Below are 20,622 nucleotides of genomic sequence, written 5' to 3'. Positions count from 1 at the left end.
CCTGTTCTTGGCTTAATACACAGAAATGGCAACATTTTCTTTCTTTTTTTTTTGCTGTACGCGGGCCTCTCACTGTTGTGGCCTCTCCCGTTGCGGAGCACAGGCTCCAGACGCGCAGGCTCAGCGGCCATGGCTCACGGGCCCAGCCGCTCCGCGGCATGTGGGATCTTCCTGGACCGGGGCACGAACCCGTGTCCCCTGCATCGGCAGGCGGACTCTCAACCACTGCGCCACCAGCGAAGCCCTCTTTTTTTTAGTTTTTAGTCTTCAGGTGCAACAGAACTGAAATAATCATAATCTTGTTTCAGACACGCTATCAACGGCCCAATTTTACTTACTTAGGTCTTTAATTATTAATAATGTACTAAATACTCCTAATGCCACTGCCCATGTTAATGCTAGAAGAACAGCATTACTCTTGAACCCAGATCTTCTCATGTGCTGGAGACTATCAGTGCAAAGAGGAGTCTACTGGTTAATTGAGCTACTCAAACTTCAGAGAGTTACAGGTAATGAAAGTCTAGAATGCTTAATTGGAAAACCCATACCATGATTATTTGTACAGTATCAGTTAACGAAGGTAAGTTTAACTTTTAATTATTTCAATTAAGCTATTTCTAGAAGACTTACTTAGAGAATTTTCTTATCTGTTCCATCAGTTAGAAAACACAGATTTCCAAGTGGGGCAATGTATAATGGGTGAAAGACAATGGTTTATATAATTAAACTGTTCTTTTTCACCATTATTCAAACTTTCAGGGAACATTTATATAGAGCTGAGCAATCATATCTGATACAAGGCTAGTACTATCAAACCTAAAGGGAAAAACAAATGATTTAACCAGGTGATTCACCAAGGGTCACTCTCATTAGCTCATATTTTTGGAAACTTAACAATCGAATTCCTATTTATGAGGATTTTCAATTATTTAGAAAATGTCTCCCCCCAAAATCAAGCACCAAACATTCCACCAAAATATCGCTCCTAAAACCCCCCAGTAAATCTTGGTTTCTGCACTAGCTGAAAGCTTTCTACTCAATAGCAGCTCTGGCTACCATCATGAGCCACAATTTACAAATATCCAAAATTAAAGCCATTCATTTGCCTTGGTTTAGAAACCATGTGGACCCCCAAAGAGTTCTTTAAGCGAATATAAGTATGTACTTCAAAAACGAAAACCAATCTAGCTAGTTTAATTTACTCTAGTAAATTAGATATTCTATCTGCCATAACTATAATACAGCCTGCAATCCCCACGATAATGAATACTTCTTTTGTTTTTTCAAATTAAGAGCTAAACATCATGTTATGTGCATTTAAACCTTTGGAAAACATAACTGTTGATGAAACAGTTTACTGAAATAATCATTGTTGATTAGAATTTGTTCAACATTACCTCTTGGAAATATCTGCAGAGGCTCTATTAACTGTCCATTTACTTGCTGTTCCATTACTGTGGAATAATACTGCAAAGAGATTATAGAAAGAGATTACTCAGTAATGTATGAATACTGGAACAGACACTTATGGGTTGTTTAATTCATAGTACTTTTGTAAACTACTGGTATATACATATCAACCTCGAGAATTCTTTTTCCCTATTTGCACATCAATATGACTACAGTGAATACTCAGGACTAAAGGTCCAGTATAGTGTTATCCTCCATATTGTCATTTATCTTTAAGAGTAAAAAATGTTGATTAAGATTTTACGTTAGTATCTGATCTCTAGAAATGTTCTGAAAATGACATATACTAAAAATGACACAAGAACTTCCCTGGCGGTCCAATGGTTAAGACTTCGCCTTCCAATGCAGGGGGTGCAGGTTCGATCCCTGGTTGGGGAGCTAAGATCCCACATGCCTCATGGCCAAAAAACCAAAACATAAAACAAAAACGGTCCATGGGGGCTTCCCTGGTGGCGCAGTGGTTGAGAGTCCGCCTGCTGACGCAGGGGACACGGGTTCATGCCCCGGTCCAGGAGGATCCCACATGCCGCGGAGCGGCTGGGCCCGTGAGCCATGGCCGCTGAGCCTGCGCGTCCGGAGCCTATGCTCTGCAACAGAAGAGGCCACAACAGTGAGAGCCCCGCGTACCGCAAAAAAAACAAAAACGGTCCATGTTTAAAAAAAAAAAAAGAATCTTATAAAAAATAATTTTTAAATAAATTAAAATGACACAAAAAGCATTTTAGTAGAAATTTCTCAAACTGCCTTTTGTTCTTTTTCCCTGGATTTTACAAAGCAAAATGGAGACACCTCACATTTAGCTTGGACCTATACGCCAGTCAGTTAATCAAACATTATTCATATTTGTGTATAAAATGTACAGATAATGGAAATCAAAATCACAGAGACTGTGGAACAAGGAAACAAGATATGATCCATCCAAAGATGACAGGATTAATATGATAAAAAGATAGCCCAGTTTCAAGCAAACATACTTTTCACGTTTTAGTCTTCTAAATACTTTAGTATAGATCAAATTTCACTTTAAAAATCTGGGCATGAAAAATTAAGTTCCAAGTTCAAAAAGCTTTCATACTCCATCATAAACAAGTTCATTCAGTAGGCTGTATTACGGTCTATCCCCATTTTCTTTAATATCCTAATTGGTGAGCATATGTCCACCTAACTTGCATGTGGTTTCTATGCCCTAACTTTTTTTTTTTTTTTTTTTGGCTGCACCACATGTCATGCGGGATCTTAGTTCCCTGACCAGGGATTGAACCCACGCCCCCTGCATTGGAAGCACGGAGTCTTAACCACTGTACGGCCAGGGAAGTCCTTGTCCTAACTTTTTTTTAACACTTGACAAACAACAGTGATGTTCTTGGTGGAAAATATCAACGATGAAAACCACTGATTTTGTGTTGTGAGGGGCTGTCACAGAGCAGAATTCCCCTTTAATACTTGTTGTTTCTACATTAAAAAACATAAGCACATTTTCTACTTAACTATCATATTTTCAGAAAATTCCTCCTTGATAATCATTATTTGCTGACATTCTTTAAAAGTTTCTTTCTAAAAAATATGTACATATATCTTTCTATTGCTTTTATGTAATAATTAAAATTATTACAAGATCAAGTTTATTTTCCCTTATAAATAAAGGGGAGTTATAAAATTCTACATCATCTTTAGAATCACAAGTTAACAAGCCTAAGGCTCTTCGCCCTAAAAACGAAGAGAAAGTGTATTTTTGATGGCTATGGACTGATATAAGTATACCCTGCCTTCTGAGGACATTCAAACTGTATAGGAAACTGATCCTCTCCTTCTATAGATGTAAAAACTTATACACATAAAGCATAAATATGTGTGATACGCTCTCTGGAATACATACTAAGGCAAATGTCTTTCAGGAAACTATATTCCTTAAAATCACAGAAATATAGTGCTCGCCATTACTCAAGCAGTGATGACAAGTAAATGAAATATCAATCATGTAGGCTGTCAACCTTTTGGGACAGCAATAACTGTTAACAAGTAGTCTGGAAAAATTGTCCGAAAATGACTTGTCCTCAGCACACAAGTATTTGAGGTTTCATGGAAAATTAAGATGCCAGTGGCTATTTGGAACATTGCTCAGGTATTCTTTTTAATGGAAAATTTGCCAGTTATTGATCCACAGCATGTACCCTCTTGCTTCTGGAAGGCTGCAAGCAACTTTCCAATCAGTGGCTGTCAAAAAAATTACTGCCTTTTTATACTGATTCAAGACAACAGCAGTGGTGGTGTTCTCCTATAGTTAATGCTTTTCTTTAATTAACTGCTATGTACAATAGGTTAGTAATTTCAGTTACTACTTTACCACAATCCTAGAAATCAAAACAAATAAAATATCCTTATGCTTTATCTAACAAATTATTTACAGAGTTGTGTGAAACTGGCGCTTGGGGTCAAGTTTGAAAACAAATAACCTCAAATGTAAAGGGTCAGAACAGGTGCAAGGCATTTTTTTCCTACTATAAAACCTTGCATGCATGAAATTGACCTGTTTTCCAACTTTATTTATTTACCTCACAAAATATATAAATAAAAATGGTTTCCCTTTCATTTCAAATCAACTGGGAAACTATATATAGTTTTATAATCATTGGAGGAACTTTTTAGCAATCTAAAGACATCTCTTTGTACAGTAATTAACACAGCCACGGTAATGATATTAAGTATGCCACTTGACAGTTTCTCCAAAGCAAGTAGCTAGGATTTGTTTTTTGTTTTGTACAGTTTTTCCAAATCCTAGAAACATTTTCTTCTGCTAAAATACTGGGTTTGATCTGTGTTTGTATTATCAGAGAATTTTGTGTTTCACACACCAAAGTAATTCACCATCAAGGACAAACTATAAAGGGTGGTAATTAAACCCATGGTATGGGCCCACTCTAGGCAACCGACCTCTCAGGAGTGGGCCTGGTGAGGGTCGGGGGGCCATCAAGGAGGCACTAGGCCTAGGAGCTCAGGCCACTGCTCACAAGGCATTCCCTAAGAAACAAGAATAAAATGTGGGCCATGTGCAGTACCTCCTGGCACAGAGCAGTCCTGATGAGCCACAAGGCCTGTGCTGCCCAGTGAGATGAGCAAGGCACTTAGAGGAGTTACAGGCTCAAACCCTGGGGTCTCAGTACTGGCCACTTCTAGCTGATGATCTCAGTGAAGAAATGCTCACCTCACCTCAGTTTACTCAGCTGTAAAATGAAGGTGGTATGTACCCACAGGATTACTGTGAAACTCACATGAGAAAACATGAGAACACTTAATAAGCTGCAAAGCAAGTTCTTTTTGGATCTTCATTCTCTCTCAGGGTTTTATACATTCTCCCTTTAAGGGGATCTTTCCAATTTTGCTCTAAATACTGATAAAATAAGCAATAATGCCAAAGACAAGGCTTCCACTAGATAAAAACAAAATGCAAAGACAACCAACCAAACCAAACCAAAATCTAAATCTTTTACGCCAATATACTTAATATGGCTTGGACAGAAAAGTAACAAAGTGACCATGATAACGTTAATGGAGCCATAATTTGACATTATCCAAAAAGCTTCTTAGCTTAATCTCTATAATCTTATCCTGGCTTTCATTACCCCTAACACAAAGTCCTGCACACAGTAGGTGTTTGACAAATATTTACCGATTGAAATGGAGTCCAATCCCGATTCTGCCACTTATTAACCTGTATAGTCTTCAGGAAGTCATTTAACCTCACTGAACCTGAGTTTCCTCTGAATGAGGGTAAAGATACCAACTCTATTACATAGGGTTACTGTGAAGCTCAAAATTAAACTGCAGCAATAGAATTAGTGAAGGCATTTGTAAACTGTAATGATTAGTAGTTGAGGAATTTAAAAGTGAACCTCCTAGTAGTGAAACAATATTAAGCACAGCACTTTCTGAGTAGAAGTGTTACGGAATTTAAAAACACAAAAATGGTTATGTATAACAAGTACAAACCGAACACGTCTGCACTCAAACTGAACACGTCAGCAGCAGTTATAAAACATATTTTCTCTGGTATCCCTTGTAGAATCCATTACATGCAGTAATTGCAGCAATAATCAATAAGCTAACTGAGTAAAAGATTAATCAGTTTTGTGATTGCTAATGGAATCTCCAGTACCAGACTCAGATTAGTTTCAGAGTCCCTCTGAGATGTTCTTCAAAATCCTTAAACAATTTTAATAAGGATGTGACAAAGTTTAACATAGTTATCCAAATATCTAATTAATTTGAAACAGAGGGCCAGATTGAACAAGGGGATAGCAAGTACAATTTTTGGCTTTGTTCTGTTTGCAAGTTTATCATACAGTGTTCCTATTTGTTATGACCCTAATTCTAACAGCACAACTCAATCAATAATTACATTTTTTTCTTCATGGAAATCTGCCATATAAAAACTTGAATTCCAAAACAGCACAGTTAAACTTTACAAGGCACAAGTTCTCTACCGAAAGGAGAGAAAACAGTGAGAGAGAGATACACAGAAACAACTATCACTTGTTGAATACCTACTGTGTGTTAGGCTCAACACTGAAACCGAGTCCCCCTAAACCCCCTGCCAAGTTTATGATTAACGTCTCCATCCAAAATTTTATTCCCTTTCTTGTCCCGCCCCCATTCCCCTCAGGATTGAGGAGTATCAAAGAAAAGGGGGGATTAAAACCAAGCAGGACCCTTCGGGGCCATCCTAGGTACAAAAAAGCCCCTCCACATCCCCCGTTTCTTGTTTGTAGCAAAAGGCTTTAGTCTCCTAGGCTTCCCTGAGTTCCAAAGAGCAGACTCAAGCAGCTAACTATTAGGACAACAGAGTCACAGGCCTCCTAGTGCCTCCTCAGGGGATACAGATAACAATCTGATGCAAATCTTTGAATTGTTCTATAGAAACTAAGACTCCCACCCAGGTGGAGAGAGGATGGTGACTACATGCTGACCACAAGCACTAGACCCCAGACTGGTTGGAACCAGAAGGTTGTGATTCCTTAAACATCACCCTGTTACCTCACCACCAACAAATCAGAAGAAGGTCCACAAGCTGATCAGCTTCCTACGACCCTCTCCCCTCACACTGTTTTTAAAAACCTTTGCCTGAAAGCTATGGAGGAGTTCGGGTCTTGGCAGCATGAGCTGCCCATTCTCCTGGCTTTGCTCCCTGCAAATAAACCCTCACTTTGCTGCAAACCCCGCTGTCAGAGTTTGGCTTTCTGCACCTCAGGCACACGAGCCCTTGCTCAGTATCAATACTAGATATTTACATTTATTCATCTAGTTTCTCACAACCCTATCCTATTCTGGGAGTATCATCACCCCTGTTTCACAGATGTAGCAAACGGTTTATCAGTCAACCAAGAAAAATACTTCTTTCATTCTAGTCCATGCACTCAGAACATAAAATGTTTGCTATTTGAGAGTCAAAAGGTAAGTTATCTCCTGTTTCTCGTACCTCAAAACCTTTAACTAAAGCAGGCTACTGGGTGGACTGCTGAGCTGGTGGAAAGCTTCTTCATTCATATCCTGTGTGGGCTAGGCCATGTCACCTGATCTTTCAGAGACTGGGGAAGGCGGCGTGGTGTGATGCAGATACCTGTGCTGGCCGGTGACTTCGCCCTCTTTCTTCAGCAACTCCCCCCGCCTGTCCACATTTTCCTCCTACCTCTCTTACCACTCTACTCAGCTCCTGGTAAGTGATTCTCTCCCCATCCCTTCTTTAAATGCTCACGTTCCGAATGGTTTTTCATCAACCTTCTCTTTTTATTTTGTACTCTCCTCGAGTTAACTTCAGCCACTTCAAAGGTTTCAATTACCAGAGGAGTCACTGAGACTAATTAGGAGCTGATGAATCACAAACCTTTATTTCCAGCTCAGATTTCTCTCCTAAGATTCGGAACATACCCAACTAGTTGTCCAGAGGCCCCTCAAATTCAACAGGTCCCTACCTCTCCCACCCCTCCCTCCTGCCCTAGGCCTGTCTTCCACCACATGGGTTCACTAACCGGGTGAATGAGATCACCATGACCTAGCTTCCCAAACCAGTTATCTGGGAGTCGTCCAGACCATCTCTCTTTCCTTCTTCCCCACATCTCATCAATCACCAGTCTTATTAATTCTACATTTTCCCCACTTCTCAAATCCTCAAGCTAGGGCCCTCCATGATCTAGCCCACCTGCCTTCTCAACCTCATCTCATACCCTCCCCCCACTGTCCACGCCACACTAATCATGGGTAGCTCCTCCTGAATGCACCAGGCATCCTTTCACCTGGGCCTTTAAACACTGTTTTCTCTGCTCAAACACCCTTCCCAGTCCCCTTGTCCTCACCTACTCCACCTAGACACCACTCTCTCCAGCAAGCCTTCTCTGTCCCCAAAGCTAGATCAGGTGCTCCTTTTTTGTGCTCACAGAACACCTAATGCTTAGGCATGTGACAGCATTTATCACTATGCCTGGTAGCTCTGAGTCTTTCTCATCCTCCCACACCAAACACTGTTTCCTTTTTTGTTAACTTCCCTGACTGGAGCATGAGCTCCTTGAAAAAGTGAACTATATGTTCACTGCACCTCCACCAGCTAGCATAGGGCTTGGCCAGAGAGTTGCCATCCCATAAATATTTAATGTGTGAAAAACTGGCTGTATGAATAAGTGAGCAAATCAGTGAGTGATCGCAGGTCCCAGCTCTACATAGCTGTATGACCTTGAGAAAGGAATACAATTTGTTTGTGCCTCAGTATTCTCGGCTGTAAAAATGAGAAAAATAGCTGCCTTGCTCACCTCATAAAGGTGTTAGGAAGATCAAAAGATCACAGAAGCTGGTATATGGAAACCTTTTTATAAAGTACTTGAAAAACATCTTAAAATAGGGCACAGGGCTACGAATCTCCCACTTCCAAGCAATAGTACATAGAAGAAAAATGGCCATAACGATAGGGTGACACAGAAACCACTAAACAAGAACACTGAAATGTTTAGACCAAGTACAGAGGCAGAATTTAACTGTTTATCAAGGCTGATTCAGTATCTCCTCCCCTTCCCTCAATTACTACAGTACTATAAATAATAAAATAAGTAAAAGGGTACTATAAGGAACATTGTCTGTTTCTCTTTCTGGAAGTTCATCAAGGGCATGGACCATGTCTTGTGCATTTTATTATCTCTTATGGCAGAGGTATTAACCTGGGGTCTATATGGGCCTGAGAGATCCTTGAAATTCCTGAACTTCTAGGTAAAATGTTGCACTGTGTGAATTTCCTGGGAAAAGAATAAACAACTTTTCTCACATTTTCAAAAAGCCCTGTGTCCCCCAAAATCTAAGAAACTACTGCTGTAGAATGCTTAGCACCATGCCTTACACATAATGGCTGCTCCACAGTGTTTAAGGGGAAGGAGGCAAATAGGAATTAATACAGACGTGGTGACTACGTACTCTCATTGGTTATAACTTATTCAGTGGCAAGTCTTACATATCAACTCACATCAAATCAGACTTATTTATTATTCTTCTATACATTTATAACAGAAGCGTTTCTTAAATCTCTTTTTAGCATGCTTTCTAACAGACAACATAAACAGTACAGTATGAGGAATATACTTATAAAGAATAAGCATGCTGGCTTTTCCCTACTAATGGTAAAATTTTCAAATTCTTGTTTTGTCAATATTGCAAGCATACCCTGTTATATGTAGCTCAGTCAGTAATTACAGCAATAATCAATAAACTAACCAACTATTTGCAGTCCATAGTTAACTTATTAGTTTTCCTAGTGAAGAACCCAACAATCTTAACTCTGTCAAATGGCTACAAATTCAATTACAACACTACTCAGATGTGCCATCAGTTATACCTCCTTTCAATTACTTCTCATACTTTACATTAGAGGCATCCCCTCTGTGATGCTGGCCTCTTAAGAAGCACACAACTGCTCCAACAGTCGAAAATAACATATGAAGCTAATCTATTCTGAATACCAAATTAATAACTGTATTTACTTACCTGGCTTCAGGTCCTCCCACTCCTCGATAACTCACTGCCCCTGCCTTGAGGTGACTACAGTGTGCGCATGCTCTTCCTTAAATGACTCTAGACCAAGGGTCCACATATGGTCATGGATTGATTCGATGATGAGAAAGAAAATCACAATGAAAAGTCTTCCAGTGAAAAGGTCAGCAGGAAACAACTCTGAGGCCTCTTTTATAGGTTAATGTTACTGTACTTACGTATTTACTAGTGATTTAAAAATGAAACAGTAAGTTGGCCAAGTTTGATGATAACACTATTTGTTTTGGACAGTAAAACTGTAAAGGATGTTAGGGAGCTCCAGATGGTCTTAAAAGAATGGAGGTTGGATAGTCAACAGCAGATGAAATTCAACTTGGCTAAGTTTAAGGTGACGTGCACTGGCAGAACGAGTTTAAATTTGTATTCAGCGATGGGTCCAAAACTAGTAGGTTCCTCTCAGCTGAAGCTTTCATAGTCATCACCATCACCATGGTTAGCTTGAGGCATTGTCTACACTGACCTTTCACCTGATTTCTAAGTTGTAGCAATTCTGCCATAGTTCCAAAGTAGGAGAAGTTTAAGTAACTTCAGGGAACCTACAACTTAAATAAAACAGGACCAGCAGGCCATGCGGCCAGCAGGCCAAACGGAACATTCCCTTACAAATAAACTACTTTATTTAGCCAGTTCCAATAGTGTTCAATAAAGATTCAGCCTACTGCTCAAATGCTGTTAAAAAATAATTGAAAACGTAGTGAGGAATGAGTAAAGAACATATATGTAACAGAGAAACATATATTATGAGAGAAATAAATTATTTTGAAATTTCCAATTACCTCAATTTACACCTTTTTGGACATATTATATTCCTAAGTTGATAATTTACTGAATTCCTCTAACTTTACTGTATTATAGCAAATTTATATTCATCTTTCAGGTATACGTAGAAAATACCCCTCCTGTTTCCAGTAAAACTGGCCCTAAGAGAACAGGTTCATTAGGAGCTGCCAACAAGAGCCAAACACCTTGGTTATGCCCCACAGCAATCCTACTGCTAGAGGTCCATCATTCCCTCGCAGCCCATCTCTCTCCGGAAGAGAAGCCCCTACCACAGCCATCAAGAGGCTAATTGATGTCCCACATTTTTCTGCCCCCTCATGCCAGCTGCCTCAACATAGGACCCCAGAGGAATCAACCGGTAGTCCAAACTGAGCCCTCCACAGAGACGGAGCTGAACTGGGAGCACAGCCATGTTAATGACAAAATATTGGTGGTTCAAAGCACCCAGGATGCCCTGATGCCACCTGGCTGAGGTCTGCTTGTGCTGTCTCTACGTTTGCTTCCATGAGCTGCATAATAAACTGACACAAATTTCAGTCTGCTTCTGCTTCTTGCTAGCAAAGATGTCCCAAGATATTTCACAAGAAGGGCTAAATAAGGGGCTACTACATTCTTATCACTATTTCAAGGGCATCCATATGACCCAGACAACACAGAGAAGGGAGTTAAAATAATCTGCCTCTGAAAAAAAGTTTCATTCTTTGACTAGGATGAGAAAACAGAACAAAAACTTTACTTACAGCTTAGAGCATGTCACTATTTGAGTAAAAAAAAAAAAAATGAATAATTTCCACAACTATTTATTTATTTCATTCCGTTTTCCTGTCTCACTCTTTTCACTGTTTCTCCACCCTGCCAGGAGAGTATCGAGTATTATCACTTGTTTAGATGGATCACGTTGAATTAGGGGACTAACCACTCACTGAAGACCAAGATGACTATGCCACATACAAAGTTAAGTTCAAAGTAGGACCAACTTAATATGGAGCATGTTTAAAAGCACCATGCAGAAAATGAGGTTCCAATCTCTGCTCTTTAAAGAAAACTTCCTAATAGCAAAGGCCCTGAGGCTATTAAATGTTCAACAACTAAGTGGGCAACAAATTCTGTGGTAAAATTCAGCCTTGTAGGAAGGACAAAATCTTGAAAACTTCAAAAGCCCACAAAGTATTTGTCTGTATTCCTTTTCAAACTCAGGTACACTAACATTCTAGTAAATAGCATTATTTTTTGCTACCAGGAAAACAGTAGTATTTGCAAAGCTTCTTCGGCAGGATCTCAATAAATGCCAAAACAAAAACATCACTTAAAACCACCAGGAGGGAAGACTGGACGTCCAAGACCTAGGTCTGTGTCCAGGCCTTCTCATTCATTAGCAATGTGACCTCAAACTGAATCTGAGCTCGTTGAGCCTCAGATTCCTTATCTGTAAAATGAGACAGCTGGACAAGACCTCTAATGTTCCCTTCCAACTCTCCTTGAGCAACTATGATTTTTGAGGCAGTCTCCAAGTTATGCATGCTAGGATAAAGCCAATCATATCCCAATTTACAAGGTGCTACAGAGGTCAAAAAGTATTTTCCCTCATGGTACCCAACATCTAACAAGGTACACTACCGTCAAGTATACCAAAGGGAATGCTTACACTCCAATAAAACACAAGGTCCCTGCCATAATGGGAGGCATTACAGTTAAACTCATCCCATACTCTTCTGGCAATGTGGAGAAACCGTATAAAGAGAGAGAACCAGCAAAATGAAGAAACTTATTCTTATTAATACTGTGCTCTACTCATATAAGCCTCTCAGTATTGAGAGAACTAGGCGTAATAAATCCTTTACTAGCCACAGGATTTAGCAAAAACAAATAGGAGTCCATTTACAAAAGCAAGATGTACTGCTGAGTTTCTTGATGAAAGGTCACCTAAAAGCAGAGGTTAACATAAAAATAACCTCCTCCTATAACTGGGTCTCAGTGATAAATAAAGCTTATGATGAATCAATAAATAAGGCCCAGCACTGCTGTGCTTGATGCTATAAGGAAATGAGGCCAGCACTACCAGACAACAATTACAAAAAGATGGAAGGAGAAAAGCAGTATACTATTCAGTCTTTCTGGAAAATGAGAGGAGAAGACAAGAACAACAAAAAAATTTAAACTACTTTAAGGGAATATTTAACAGAATCCTTTAAATAATTAGCAATGATCAGGTATTTAGTTTTCAGGATATGTAGCTTGGCTGTATTTTTTTCCTAGTAAAGCATTTCAAATTCTAATTAAAAAAATACTTTATGGAGAAATTAAAAAGATACAATAGCGTCAGAGGACAAGCCATGATCCCAGAAGTAGAATATTCTAACACTGTAACTTACAAGAAACTACGCTATAAAAACAGATTGTTGATTAACACAAACTCATAACAAAACGCAGAGAGCGATCACAATGGTGCTGTAATAACACTTGGCTGCTGAATTCTCTCAATACATTAAATATCTACCTGAAGACCAAATTACTTTACATTTTCTTAAAAGACAATTTATTATAGCTTTGTTTTCCTCTCATTATCTCTTAAAAATATATCTAATGAAGAAAAGAATACAACTTCTAAATAACTTACATAAAATGGTACTAATGTGTGACAACAGACTTTGGTTTACTATGTTGGTTATTATTTAACAGCACACAACAACCTATTGTCGTGACAAATCCTTACCACAATGAGACAGTCCATGTGTCACATGTATCAAAATCCACTGTATGCCATTATTATGGCACACATAAAATTAACAGCTTAAGGCTGCTAGCAATTTAAATAATTGATAAGTTTTCAATTAAAAAGGCAACATTTTCAGGTCTAATACAAAAATCTATTTAAATTACTGATAAAAACTTATGCTTCTGTTGGCCCAAAGCCATAAAATGCTTAAATTCAAGGGGAAAAAAAAAAAGTAATTCTGCAAGTGTCAACTCAGACACTGTAGTTTTTTTAAAAGAATGTGTAAAGGATTTATGGTAAAAGTATGCCTAGTTTTGCTTTCCCCATATGGTTTTTAAAGAAATACTAAGGTGACTACAAATTTATTGAATTCCACATGAAAAACATAGCTTTTTTTTTTTTTTAACAGTAAATACGTGGTCATCTGTCAGTATCTTCCCTATCCCACCACCCAAATCCTGGAATCAAAATTTTTCAGAGCCAAACTGAACCTAAAAAATAAAGGCCAGGGCTTCCCTGGTGGCACAGTGGTTGAGAGTCCGCCTGCCGATGCAGGGGACACGGGTTCGTGCCCCGGTCCGGGAAGATTCCACATGCCACGGAGCGGCTGGGCCCGTGACCCATGGCCGCTGAGCCTGCACGTCCGGAGCCTGTGCTCCGCAACGGGAGAGGCCACAACAGTGAGAGGCCCGCGTACCGCAAAACAATAAATAAATAAAATAAAAATAAAAATAAGCATGTCACATTCTCAGGAGAGTTAGCCAATCTATTATTACTATGCTAGACCTTTCAGCAGACAATCCTACTCTGCCTTTCAAGGTACTGATGAGCCCTGCTCTAAATTCTCAGGGCACAAAGACTCTCAAATAAGTTAATGAGAAGTAAATGGGAAATTGACTTTTCCTACTCTGTGCTCGTCTGAATGCAACGCTCTGTTAATCATGCCATCCTTCTTGTTCTCTTTCCTCCTACCCTAAATTAAAACTATTGGCGGAAACCCATACAGATATTTCACAGTTTTCATCACGACGAAAAAATATCCTGGTTAAAGTTGAGGTCTATCAAAAACCTACAACCTAACCACTGGCTGAGATCAGAGTCTCACTGAAAAGCAAGGGCCCTGATTCCATCATTTCCACCATAATACCACTTTGCATTTGTATAGAACTTTTTAACTTTTCAAAGGGCTTTCACATCTATTATCCCATTTGGTCATTACAATGACCCTGTGCAGTAGAAAGGACAAGTATTATTATCCACAAGTGACAGATGAGGCAACTACAGCACAGAAAGGTTAAGTGTTTTGCCTAAGGCCAGGAAGCCAGAGGAGAGCAGTGGTCTCCTTGCTTCCAGTCCAATGCTCTTTTCGCCAGACCACTAGAGAAGGTTTCGTACACAGACTGCAAACTCAGAAAAAATAAAATAAAATGAACAAGAGAAAATAAAATAAAAATAAGAGAAAAGAACAAATCAGGGCTCAGGGAAGCTATGTCTCTTCATTGTCACTGAATTATTCAAGCTTAGTATTAAAGTTTTAGAAATGTATCCTTTTTTCCTGTTTATCTACTTCAGTTCTGAGACAAATGTTAATGCAAATCTTCACTGAAATTTGAAACACAAAAGAAAAGTCATTTTGGGATATATTCAAATCACTTAGATTCAGTAAGTAACCCTGCAGTTCATTTTGGGGTGGGGTGGTTAGTGCATAAAATAACTGAGAGTACACCTTAAATCATGTATCCATATTAAGCCTGCAGCTACATTATAACTATGGTCTGTTTGTAAGGGTGAAAGAGATCTCCAGTTGAAAGTAGATTTTGAAAAATTTTTTAGAGCCCAGGGGTTCGTTTTTAATGAGCCGTTACTTTAAGTACTGCATAAAAAATACAGGAAATTGATAGTCCATTTAGTCTGCACCATACCTAATGCAAAAGTCATTAAGATGCATTATTCTTAATGTTCATGATACGATCAGTAAGTGTCTTTTGAAAAGAATGCCCTTAACTTTCACGTAAGGAAATCTTTAAAAATCTTATATATTATACAGAAAAATGTTATAGCAACTATGATTTACTTTTATATCTTCACTATTCCGAGAAACAGCATCCTCAATTACATTAACATTTAAAAAATAGTCTTCATTTGTAATATACTTACATATGACAGCATTGCCTTCATTTCTTCATCACTTCTCACTGTAATTCGATCACCATCTTCATCTTCATCTGTTTAAAAAGCAATATAATACAAGTGATAAGATTTGCATTTTTTAATGTACAAAACTATGTTATCTGGTAACATGATACAACTGGTTTGTACACTTGATATCCAAATCCTCAACACCATATCTTGTGGATGTTAAGGTTTTTGGTTCGTGGTTTTGTTTTTTAGTTTAGAATACAACCAGAATCTCAATAAAGAACTAAAAATTTTAGGAACAGTTGAAAATTAAAATATTGCTCATGTCATTCAAGACATGTATCTAAGTTAAAGTAAATATAGGGACTTCCCTGGCGGTCCAGTGGTTAAGACTCCGTGCTTCCACTGCAGGGGGCACAGGTTCAATCCCTGGTAGGGAAAGTAAAATCCCCCATGCTGCACGTGTGGCCAAATAAATAAATAAATAGAAATTTAAAAAATAAAGTCAATATAACTGGAGTATGACTGAACAGGTTTGGTTTGGAGAAATTTAAAATCCAAAGAAAGGCCAGTTTTATTTAACTATTAGTACTTTTTCCTTTCCCACACGGCACCCCATCCCTCTATTTCTCCATTCTTCCTCTCTCCCAGGCAACCTGTCATGTCATAATAGTATAATAAAAATGGCTAACATTTACTGAACACTACCATACACAAGGCACTGTGATTTATGCTCCATACCCCCTTAAAAGCCTCACAATGATTCTACGATGTGGACAACATGACTTGATTACTATCATTCCCTTTTTACAGAACTGAGAGCCTAGTATAAGGTTAACTTGCAAAGCAACTCTAATACAGTTCTCCTCATAACCCACCTGATCTTGTAGCTCTCTATTTCTGAACTGTTTCAATTGTACTGGGTACTCTCTGACCATAGTAAGCTTCAAATGGTGATTCGTGCTATTGTTGAATAATTTAATGGTCTTAAAACTAGAGGATACAGACTTCCCTGGTGGCGCAGTGGTTAAGAATCCGCCTGCCAATGCAGGGGTCACGGGGTCAATCCCTGGTCCAGGAAGATCCCACATGCCGCAAAGCAACTAAGCCCATGCGCCACAACTACTGAGCCTGCGCTGTAGAGCCTGTGAGCCACAACTACTGAAGCCCACACGCCTAGAGCTCGTGCTCCGCAGCAAGAGAAGCCACCGCAAGGAGAAGCCCACGCACCGCAACGAAGAGTAGCCCCCGCTCACTGCAACTAGAGAAAGCCTGTGGGCAGCAATGAAGACCCAACTCAACCAAAAATAAATAAATTAATTAAATTAATTTCTTAAAAACACGGAGGATAATAAGACTTCACAAAACACTTAACCAGAATGGCTATATTTCAGTAAGTGGATCACCAAAGCAGCCACATCTAGAAACAACGTACTTACTTCACTGATCCTTCTCTTATTTAAAATAGTTTTGAAATATGTCTTCAGAACTGTTTTAATAACCTGAAGATAAACCAAGTGAAAATATCAGATCTGATTTTCAGCCCAAAATGGAACTGGCCATCTGATTACTCGCTCATCTATACCATCTGCCAGGCAGGACCCAGAATGACTTTGGGCTATTTCTAAATATTTACTTAGCTACTTCATCCTTCTAAAGATTAAGATCTGTCAACAGGATAACAGCATATGTGGTAGACTTTAAATGTACAGTTGAAAGAAAAATGCTATGAACCTTTTGAGCAATGGCAGCATTGCTGGAAGACGTACACAGCCTCCCAGGGGGACAACTTGGAAGGCGCAGGCTCTCTCTCATTTGGATGCCTCAGCTCTGGTGCACTTGTTAAACTGAGTTATTATTTTTTTGGTCACTCTTGGGCATCTAATTGCTGATTTGGTCAGATGCAGAGAACCTGATCCCAGGCCTGGGGAATAAGACAAACCTCTCACCATAAAGAGAATAAGCTAGCATGACACGCTCTGGGGACTCTTACTGAGAATACTGGGGGAGTTCAGTTCAGCACCTGGATCTTAGCCCACCACACCTCAGCAGGCCCTCCCTCCTGTCCAGCCGCAGTTCTTAAGATATCCCCATTTGGTGACCACACCATGGGAACCCTAGAAGGGAGCCTGTATTCTCCCTAATTAGCCTATTTCAGAGCAAAATGCTACCTTCTTTTTCTCTCCCACAGCCAATAGCAATCTGACATCATGAGGGAAAGCAGCACTTGAGCCTGTCCTGCTCAGTGACCAAGCCAACAGCTCTCACTGGGGTTTTCTCTCCAAAGTAATTGTTCCTGGATCCTAGATACAGGTTCACTCCTGCAGAGTTTCCCAACTCGATGTAAATCAGTATCATCAAGACACACTGTCTGAATATCTACATAGCTAGGAGCTGTCACAGTCACCACTGGTATTACCTACCAAGAGCTGCCTATTTTCAGTATAAAAGGCACACAATGGTCATTATCAGTAACAAAGAAGGCACATTCCTAGGGAGGTTACATATATAAAGGACTACAGAGAAATCTAGCATTTTCCTTCCCTCTTTTTTTTTTTTTTAAAGCTACAGACTCTATAGAGCCAAACTGGGAGAGAAATGCCATTCTAATTTTGGAAACAGAGGGAGTTTCTATAGAGGTTCCAGAAGCTAGTATTTTCAAGGTTAAGTCAAAAAGCTGTCATACAAATGCAGGAAACAAAGGGGAAAAAACAGACATTGTATAAAGGAATATAATGTTACATATGACCACACATGAAAGCACTTTACATTTTTTGTTTTAAAACCAAGTCAAATTCTCAATTTGGATGTGTACTAAAATGATTCGTTCTATGAAGTCCTGAACTTGATAAAATTTCCAGTCTGAACAAAGTAGCTTTTTGTAAATCTCATTTCTACACTAGAGCTAGCTACAGAGATGGTGGCTAGAAAGGGACAGATTATATTCGAATTTCAACATACACAAGATCTCAATAAGGTATTGTTCACATGGAATGAGGAAGTGCTTGGCGTTCAATAAAACAGGTGAAAAACCTTTTTATAATTTGTAAAGAGAAGGCACAGATTCCAGAAAAATCAGTTAAATCACATCTCTCTAAATCAGTAACAAGAACAACAACAACAAAAAGAATTCTCTAAGCTCTCAAAGTCAGGGCTTGAACCTTTAAGGCTACTTAAAACTAAAGATTCTCAAATTCTAAAATTCTATGAAATCTCTGAGGGATTATTTCAGTTACCGGAAATAATCTGGTAACTGTGAGGGAAGTCAGTTAGCAGACTAATCCCTTACATAGCAGTTCCATAGAAAGCAGCTATGAAACACTAAAGGGCACTTTGCTTTAAGTGGACAGAAAACTGAGGACAAAAGGCCAGAATAGCTTTTGATGCAAACCTAAAGTGCTGGAGCTGTCCCATAAGGAGACAAGGTGAGTGAAAGAGGCATTCTAATAAAGCCTGAGGATAAAATCAGGTTTATATGACACAGTGATTAATAGTTTTATGGATTAATAAGAGCCTCCATTTTATGTAGGTACTGCTCTCCTTTACAGATTGCTCTTTGGAGGACTGTCTGCTTCATTCTTTAATATCTGTAATTAGTAGTTTTAATGAAGACTCCTCCTCATTCTTGTCAGAAAGGAGACTGAGTTGGAAAAGTAATTACACATAAGAGAAGACTAATGATTCTGGTCCAGAGGCAAAATCCAAGCTATCAGATGCCCTCATGGCAACCCAAGAGCAAACCATTGGCCTTGACATTTAAAATGAGAATACACTTCTCTCTAAATACAAGGAATTCCAAGGAAGACATACAAATGGCCAACAGGTACAAGAAAAGGTGCTCCACATCTCTAATCATCAGGAAAATGCAAATGAAAACCACAATGAGGTATCACCTCACACCTGTTACATAGCTATCATCAAGAAGACAAGAGAGAACAAGTGTTGGTGAGGATGTGGAGAAATGAAAACCCTGTGTGCAGTAGGTAGGAATGTAAATTGCTACAACCACCATGGAAAACAGTATGTGATTCCTCAAAAAATTAAAACTACAACTACCATATGATCCAGCAATCGTACTTCTAAGTCTACATCCAAAGGAATTGAAATCAGAATCTAACAGAGATATCTACACTCCAATATTCATTGCATCATTATTCACAATAGCCAAGATATGTAAACAACTCAAGTGTCCATCAATGATGAATGGATAAAGAAGATGTGCACACACACACACACACACACACACACACACACCCCGAGGAATATTATTCAGCCATGAAAAAGATGGAATCCTTCCATTTGTGACAACATGGATGAACCTTGAGGGCATTATGCTAAGTGAAAAAAAGAGGAAGACAAATACTGTATGACAGCATTTATATGTGGAATCTAAAAAACCCAAACTCAGGGTTACCAGGGGCTGGAGGGTGGGGAAATGGGGAGATATTTGTCAAAGGGTATAAACTTCCAGTTACAAGATTAACAAAGTCTGGGGATCTAATGTACAGCATGGTGATTATAGCTAATAATACTGTATTACATACTTGAACGTTGCTAATAGATCCTGAATGTTCTCACCACAGAAAAGAAATGGTAATTATGCATCAGGATGCATATGTTAGCTAACACTATGGTGGTAATCATTTTGCAATATGTAATGATCAAATCAATGCACTATACACCCTAAACTTATACAACGTTATGTGTCAATTATATCTCAGTAAACCTGGAAAAAAAATTTAATAGACAGTGAATTGAGAGGAATGAGAAGTTAGTGAACAGTAAGAAAGTAGAAATACATACCAAGCAATTTAGTATGACAATAATTTAAAATACTTTTCTGAATAAAAAGTTGTATATACACAGCCAGCCCATCTAGCAAAGACTCTTGTTGGGCCTATCAAACCGGATTAGCTATAAAAAGTACACTAACTGGAAACATAAATCATAAAAAACTTACTAAAATGGCACAAAGAGTTTCAAAGGTATAAATATGTTGAAGAACACTAGAAAGCCATGGCACGAAGTAGAGAGAAGCAGAAGAAAATAATTTGAACTCTTTTTGTCTTACACATGGAGATTCTTTGCCCTCTGACCAAAAAAGCATTACTAGATATGACCAAGAAGGCAGAGGAGGGGGGGCACTCTGATACACTGGTTCACAATGAGAATTCCAGGCTTCTCCAGTTGCCTGGAGCATAGTAATATGATTTTCCAGCACATTAGGGAAGCAAAAGTAGAACCAGAAAGTCTATGTACTGGCTGGATTTTGTTAATGTCACTTAAAATGGAGGCAAAAATCCTAGCAAGATACCAAATAGAGTGCAGCAGATGGTAAACAAATATTATGAAGCAATCTTCACAAAATCTGCAGTGTACCACAAATATACAAAATGGCAGAGTTTGGGAAAAGACAATCATAACAGGCCATATGT

The 20,622-nt window shown here is 38.9% G+C and overlaps 1 protein-coding gene across 9 annotated transcripts in view; it reads right to left on the bottom strand.

Moving 5' to 3' along the window:
- Positions 1-20,622, bottom strand: part of MAP2K5 (mitogen-activated protein kinase kinase 5) — a 266,567-nt gene that overhangs the window by 232,313 nt on the left and 13,632 nt on the right. For 7 of the 9 annotated variants that reach the window (XR_003436416.1, XM_027123420.1, XM_027123426.1 and 4 more), the window contains 2 exons: positions 15,206-15,273; positions 1,398-1,467 (listed from right to left, as the gene is read on the bottom strand). Coding sequence is in view for 8 of the 9 variants with exons in the window: in XM_027123420.1 (XP_026979221.1) it covers positions 1,398-1,467; positions 15,206-15,273 (138 nt within the window). In the remaining variant the exon portion in view is untranslated. Of the gene's footprint in view, positions 1-1,397; positions 1,468-9,486; positions 9,550-15,205; positions 15,274-16,921; positions 18,996-20,622 lie in introns of those variants that run through there. The other 2 variants (XM_027123425.1, XM_027123427.1) reach the window with 2 other exon arrangements.

Source organism: Aethalodelphis obliquidens, unplaced genomic scaffold (assembly GCF_003676395.1).
Source record: "Aethalodelphis obliquidens isolate GAN/ISIS:26980383/991018 unplaced genomic scaffold, ASM367639v1 scaffold26, whole genome shotgun sequence".
NCBI lineage: Eukaryota > Metazoa > Chordata > Mammalia > Artiodactyla > Delphinidae > Aethalodelphis > Aethalodelphis obliquidens.
Note: the sequence above shows the minus strand (reverse complement) of the source record. Positions and strands in the feature narration are given on the sequence as shown.